At 37.4% G+C, this 6720-nt stretch overlaps 1 protein-coding gene across 1 annotated transcript; it reads left to right on the plus strand.

Moving 5' to 3' along the window:
- Nucleotides 1-2495: 2495 nt before the first annotated feature.
- Nucleotides 2496-5850, plus strand: terb2 (telomere repeat binding bouquet formation protein 2). Its single transcript, XM_005724292.1, has 7 exons — nucleotides 2496-2840; nucleotides 3398-3479; nucleotides 3593-3732; nucleotides 4213-4271; nucleotides 5129-5193; nucleotides 5292-5380; nucleotides 5516-5850. The coding sequence occupies exons 1-7, from the start codon at nucleotides 2777-2779 to the stop codon at nucleotides 5626-5628; spliced, it is 612 nt and encodes a 203-aa protein (XP_005724349.1). The 5' UTR covers nucleotides 2496-2776; the 3' UTR covers nucleotides 5629-5850.
- The last annotated feature ends 870 nt before the right edge of the window (nucleotides 5851-6720 follow it).

Below are 6720 nucleotides of genomic sequence, written 5' to 3' on the forward strand. Positions count from 1 at the left end.
AACTCAGCCGCCAATAACAATATACGTGCGAAGCTGGTGATGTACATTATTTGTGCTTATTGGTACAATATTTCAGCTAAACCGACTGGCTCAGGCTGAGCCTCTGTGCATGCGTGTCATGTCTGACATACCAGTGCAAAGCAAGAACCGAGCACACGCATGGAGAAGCAGATGCTTGGTGGTTTTCTAAGCAATTTCTTTGCGTAGACATGTAATAGCATGGGATGAAACCCATTCAAATGTGCCACTATCAGTATTCTGGATTTATACCAGCAGCTATGTGGGAATAGTGCTGTCCAGGATGCAGGAATATCTTCCTTATAAAGCACAAGGTTACTGTCTATTCATGGACACATACAGAGTAAATAGACTCTGAGTGTGTGGCCATGTAATAGCACTGAAAACATGACCTGTAGACAACCCCAGCGAGGAGGTTAAACAACACAAAGCAGAGAAGCTGCTGTACATACAGCCCATCTGTACTGCTGTCAATGTCTACAAGCCTTTGTGTACCTCATGTGAACACTGTGAACAAGTGAGAAAACTGACAATATAATAATATAACACCTTTACCTCCATGCTGTCTCACTGAGTATAGATAGCTTCTTTAAATGAGGTCAGGATAAATCAGACATCTGCTACAAATGTAGCTGCATTTCGAGCCAGGTTTGCTTTCAGGGGGTTGCTGAATTTAGACAAAGTCAGTGGCAGCTTCTGTGTGCTTTAAAAAGCACTGATCAAAACTGCTTCATTAAGGCAGGCTTATACTTATCGTGTATTGTCAGACTAAGTAGTTAACAACCATCTAATATGGACTCTTACTGTATAAGATGTTGCAAATATTACCATCTGGTGTTAAAATACAGTACTGCAGAAATTGCTGTGCCGTACATTAATAGTCCATGTCAGAGGGCTGATAACATGCTATAGTTTTAAGTATAAACCTTTACCGATCAAGTAGTGTTCATTGAGGGTTTTGGCTACATCGACACCAGGGGATAAGCTAAAGGGAAAACCACAATATATTCAAAAGAAATATAACTGAATGGTTGACAAGGATAAAAAATAGTACTAATCAGCCTGTCCTCCTCAAAACACAGTTTATCAAATGTATTTTTCACCCTGTAATGTTAAGTGTATCATATTTGATACAAGACTTTCACATCATCAGTATCCCTCTGAAAAACCTAAATAAATTGTACAATAAATTTGAAAGCAATAAATTGAAACAAAACAAAACAAAAAAGAACAAAAATAACACAGATGTAACAAATATGATAGAAATGAAAGCTGGTGTGTGCAAATTAATATTTCATTTCTTTCTCTCTCTCTTTTAAAATGTGTTAGAAGGTTTAATAAACCTAAAAAAAATTCTGGTAACGTTTTCATGGCTCAGGCTTTAATGGGATAAGAATAGATGCTTTACTGTGTATTTTCCTTTACCATACATTAAACCTTACAATTCTGGAAAGTTAGATTGGGGAATAAAAGTGCATTACCAGCAAAGAATTTATATTTTTATTTATATATATATATATATATATTTTTTTTTAATGAACTACATACTAAAGTGTTGGTATTACAGTACTGTGTGTTAAAAGTGGTCGTAAAAGACTTTACAAATACTGAGTATTTTAATGCAGGATTGAGATCAGGATTGTACTTTATTAATACAAACTCAAGTAAGCCTCACGTTCAGTAACAACAACAATGTGAAGACCGGGCAGATGCACAATATCCAGTCTGTAGGATGCACTATTGCTCTTCTCATGCTTATCCCTGTGTGGCTTTACAAATATAAGTAAGAAATAATGCTAAATATAAATTGTCAATTGTAAGTTCGTTACCTGTAAAATGTAGAGCACTGAAGAACATGCAAAGCCCATAACTCATCTGTCTTTCTTCTTTACAGTGTGTAGCTCAGGGCTGTGAACATAAAGCCTGGAGGCCAGACTTGGCTGGCAAAGATTCCAATCTGGACCGTATAAAAGAGGACATAAATTCTGGACTTTTAAGTGTTCTTTCACAGGTCTTCCTGCTGATGATGACTTCTCCCATGGCCATTCATATTACATCATAAAACTGAGTTTATTTTGGTTTGGCTTTTTCCACAATCCACTATAGAAGTTTTCTGTTGCAGTGGGTCCACAGTAAAAAACAAACAAACAGAAAACATCAGGACGTTTTGTGTGAAGGAAAAGAAACTTTCTGTTTTAGAATTAAAATCCCTGGTGCATTTCTTGTTGTGTCTCTCTTTGTTGCATTTAGGAAGCAAATTAAAAACAGCCACTTAATACCTTTTATTTATTCAGTCAGATATGGTAATAGTATAAATAACAATGACAGTTAAATCAGGTACTTACATGCAATTTGTGATTTTTCAATGATTTAACACAGCTAACTCAGCTCACTAAATTGGGAAAAAAGTTATTTTGTTTTATTTTGGTCACTTTCATTTCAAGTACTCGTGTTTGAGGTTTTCTGGCTTTGATGTTTAATGACATATCTAAGAAAATATAACTTATAAAAGCCCTGAAAAGTTGTTTTTCTTGCCAGATTTTCACTTGGCTACCTGCAGGCCAGATATTCTACAGATTCTTTCTCTAATCTAAAACATTTCCTACCGTTTTTACAGCATTTGAATGCAGCAGAGCATTTTGAGCGCCAACTCTGGCTGTGATGGCTAACGCAGAGCAGAAGAGGGGTTTGGTTTAAAAATAAGAAGCAGATGAAAAACAAGCTACCCTAATAGTAGTTAATTCGTAGTTTTCTGGCCATGTTTCGCTATAAGACTGCCTGGTTTTCTAGCAGTGTGCCACAGACCTGTCACATGTTTTGGAGTAAGTATCCTGTTTTTAGCTTTGGTTTAAGCTAGCCATCCAAATAAACCTAGCAACCAAAGAAAGTTTATAGAATTATCTTAAAGATGCTGCTGCTGTCATAAGGTAAGTTTAAAGTAATTTAACAAAGTCTTGATTTAAAGGGACCTCTAGTATTGTGCACAAGTCTTGAGGTACCACTAATGTCTTTATTTTTTGCTTCAAAGAAGCCAGACTTCTGTGCATTTTTTAAAGTAGTCTAAGTAATAGTTCTCCAATCTTTTTGAAGGTCTTTCAAATCCACTCCTTCTACCTGACCGACCCAAACACTGACCTGTTTAATTATTCAAATATATATTTGAAAAAATAATAAACCTGCATTTCTTTAGTTGAAGCCCAATTTTTGCCTTACATACTGTATTGTAGTGTATGTTTGTACCTTTCAATAAATCACTGCACCATTTTGCTAGCAGAATATCAAGAATTGAGGGTTGGAGGAAGTGTTTTTCACAGTATTGTGCTCTGGCATTTATAGAAACACCTTTGTTAGCTTGTTCTGATCGCTTTTTATCTCTTAGCTTCAGAGGGGGGCTCCATTGCTCATTGGAGGACAGCGGATTACCTTTTCAGTGAAGATGCTACATGCCCTGATACTCTTAGGTTAGCATGCTGAGCTGAAAAGCTTTACAGTTATCATCCTCCGGAGCGTTTGTGTTTGTAACGCATTTTCCCACAATCCCTTTAAAGCTTAACATGTAAATACTGTTTTTCAGGATCTTTGAGAGCAAGGATTACCTCTGGAACAAGCTGACAGTATTTCACAGCTTGTTTCTGTCCGCCTGTGAAAAGAGGCAGAGTGTGAAGTCTTTGAGCATTGGTCAGTATGTGCTGCCTCCAGCCTCCGTACAAGATGGTAAGGATTAATTTACGCCTATTAATTTGTTGTGATTAAACAATACTAAGTCCTTGGTAGATAAGACTGAGGCATACAGAGATAATAAGAAATAAAAAAGAAATGTTGACAGATATTGATTTAACCTACTTAAAGTTTGTTCACTGCTTTTTCTGGACATTTGATAAATAAAAATATATTATATGAGTGGATAAATTAACTAAAGAAGTGTTAAAAAAATATTATATATTACAATCCTGGTCATTTATTTGTGCGGGAGGACCACAACCCCTTTTTGAAATGAAGGAAAAACCCTGAATTATTTTCTACACAAACCACTTCTTTAGATTTTTGCCTCTTCATTTAAAAAAAAAATTTGATAGCTTTTCCTCAGGTTCCTGAAAACATTTACAAGAACTGTCACTTTCTGAGTGGTTCAGCTCAAAGAATGTCAACCTGCCATGACGTTGGAAACAGCTTCTCATTTATGTATCATTTCAGAGGTGAGAAAAGTGTTTGGGCAGCTGATTTGGGAGCGTAATGAGCAGTCAGCGGATGAGGTACGGACAGCAGCAAGATAAGCTGCACACAGGTTACGCCTGTAATTCTCGTTTCCACACTAATGTGTGTGAGATGCTGAAACAGTTAGCCAAACAAGTCCTCTGTTGATCGTGCACAGTTATACAGAAACATGCCACACTCCCTTTGTGACAAACCAGTATACACTGTTTGTGGCTGAGTTGCTGTTGTTTCCATTTACTTACACTTTGTTATAATTCCACTAACAGCTGTTTGTGGAATATTTAAAGGGGACAGGAAATGCTACACACATAAAGGGTAATTTACACCATTGAGCCCTGCTCTCAAAAACTGACATAGATGCTGGTCTGGTGACTCAAACAAATTCTCCTCCACACTGTTTTCATTTATAAAGTACTTTACAAACCTGAACATTACGGCCAACAGCTGGACAGAAGATGATGTTAAACATGCTTTTAAAACTTTAACTTTAAGCTCTTATTTCTTAAATCCACAGACAGAGTTACATGTATGTCAGTTTTTGAGAGGAGGGCTCCGCGATGTAAATGAGCTTTTATGTGTGTAGCATTTCATGTCCCCTTTTAATAGCGAGTAAATTTCACGGCTGAACTTGTTGCGGAGGTGGCATCCTATCACGGAACCACGCTGGAATTTACTGAGCTCCTGAGAACGACCCTTTCTTTCACAAATGTTTGTAGATGTCTGCTAGGCTATTTATTATAAAGAATATTCATTCATCCATCCATTTTCTTCCACTTACCCTGAATTGCATTAATTGAACTTGCATCGTGGCACATTGCTCAGGAACTTGCTGTGTTTTGTGTTACATGTGATGGGATTTAAAATAAACTTAATTAGAGTAACTCCTGTTTTACAGCACTCCCTGAAAAGCTTTAATTGCCCAACAGATGATGAGTTCAGTGAAGAAGAAATCAGCATAAGGTAGTATGTGGACTTGCAACTATAAATATTGTGATTCTGATTTTAAAAAATGTAGACTGACTACTAAACTAATAAAGCCTCCATCACTCTGTTGGCAGTTCTGGACTATCTGATGCCGACTCATCAGAAAATGAAGCACCACTTTGTGGTCATATGCAAAAATATCCAATTAAAAGCATGATTACAGGTGAAGAATTGTTAGTTACTGTTCTTTTCACAGTTTATTATTGACCTGTATCAAAGGTCTAGTGTAATAATAGATGACAGTAAAAGGCAGAAGACATTTGTGTGCTACACATTATTTTCTTCTTACTCCTTGCAGGGTACGTCAGCATGGACAAGCTGCAGAAATACTCGGGTGACCTGTGCGATTTCTATTGCGGGTGTTTCCGATGCTTCAGATGTAAAACACTCTGCTGTTTGCCACACTCATAAGCAAGCAAATAGTTAGAGAAAACCAGCAGTTTTTACAAGATGAGTTATTATGTTTGTTTATTATGTTTACATTGCCTTCCTGCACTGATTTATTAGTAATCAGTATGTTATAGCTACTGCTGATGTCATTTTGTGATTTTATTGTACTCTTGTTACAGTTCTGTGTGCCACTAGCTTTTAACTTTCATATCATAAACGATGGTGATTTGCCACATGACGCTGGTTGTCCTGTGACCTTGTACTTATGTTATCCCTCTGACATTGTCCCTAGTTTTTATTGTTGCCTGATGAAACCATTGCTGAAAGGAGGATCATATTAGTGGCTCCACACTTAAAATTATAAACTTTTTTTCTGTCTATTTAAATCCACAAATCAAAGTTTGAGACAGGAATTACATTTATGTGCTTATTGAATATGCTTTAACTTTGCTAACTTCCATGACAAATACAGCAACCTGGATTGACTCTAGTGAGGGTGAGAGATGGGTGTGCCACCAGTCTTCTAGTTTACAGTAGGTTTACTAAATTCATAAAAAAATCTACCTGCAGAGTTTTCACTGAGCTCCCACGAGTACAAAGACTTTTGATCCATCCAGTGTGCACCTCAGACTTTTGCTCTGGGACAGCCTGCAGCCCCCTGATAGCAATCAAGAAATTAATGAATAAAAAGATAAGATAAGCAGACAAGGTTTTCTCTTCAGTGTAGCCACCTAACAAGGGGCACCTTGAGAATAACAAAAATATTGCTACTATTTCTTCTGCATCTGTTTAGGCTGTTGACGTACAACATTTACGTGTATTACACCTATCTGCGTGACTGAGGCAAAGTTACAAGAATCCAAATTGCAAATTTGGAAACTGCGAGGGTGGTGCAGCGGGGCAGTGGTTAGCACTGTCACATCACAAAAAGACACTTCCTGTTTTGAACCCACTGGCCAGCTGGGGTCCCTCTTCTTTTTCAGCTGTTAACAGCATCACTCCAGCTACCTGCTTGGCTTGGGTGATGGTACTAGCCTCCAAGCCTGCTGGAAAGCACTGCAGATTCCCATCCCACAAAGAATTTGTACACTTACACAACCAACTACTGGATTT

Source organism: Pundamilia nyererei, unplaced genomic scaffold (assembly GCF_000239375.1).
Source record: "Pundamilia nyererei isolate P.nyererei 1_Seehausen unplaced genomic scaffold, PunNye1.0 scaffold00011, whole genome shotgun sequence".
NCBI classification, from domain to species: Eukaryota; Metazoa; Chordata; class Actinopteri; order Cichliformes; family Cichlidae; genus Pundamilia; species Pundamilia nyererei.

What these genes read in the sequence shown, in the direction of transcription:
- terb2 (XM_005724292.1), top strand. Translation starts at nt 2,777, where the DNA reads ATGTTTCGCTATAAGACTGCCTGGTTTTCTAGCAGTGTGCCACAGACC. An exon ending in TCCAGCCTCCGTACAAGATG is followed by an intron (nt 3,733 to 4,212) that starts GTAAGGATTAAT and finishes GTATCATTTCAG; the next exon opens with AGGTGAGAAAAGTGTTTGGG. An exon ending in GAAGAAGAAATCAGCATAAG is followed by an intron (nt 5,194 to 5,291) that starts GTAGTATGTGGA and finishes CTCTGTTGGCAG; the next exon opens with TTCTGGACTATCTGATGCCG.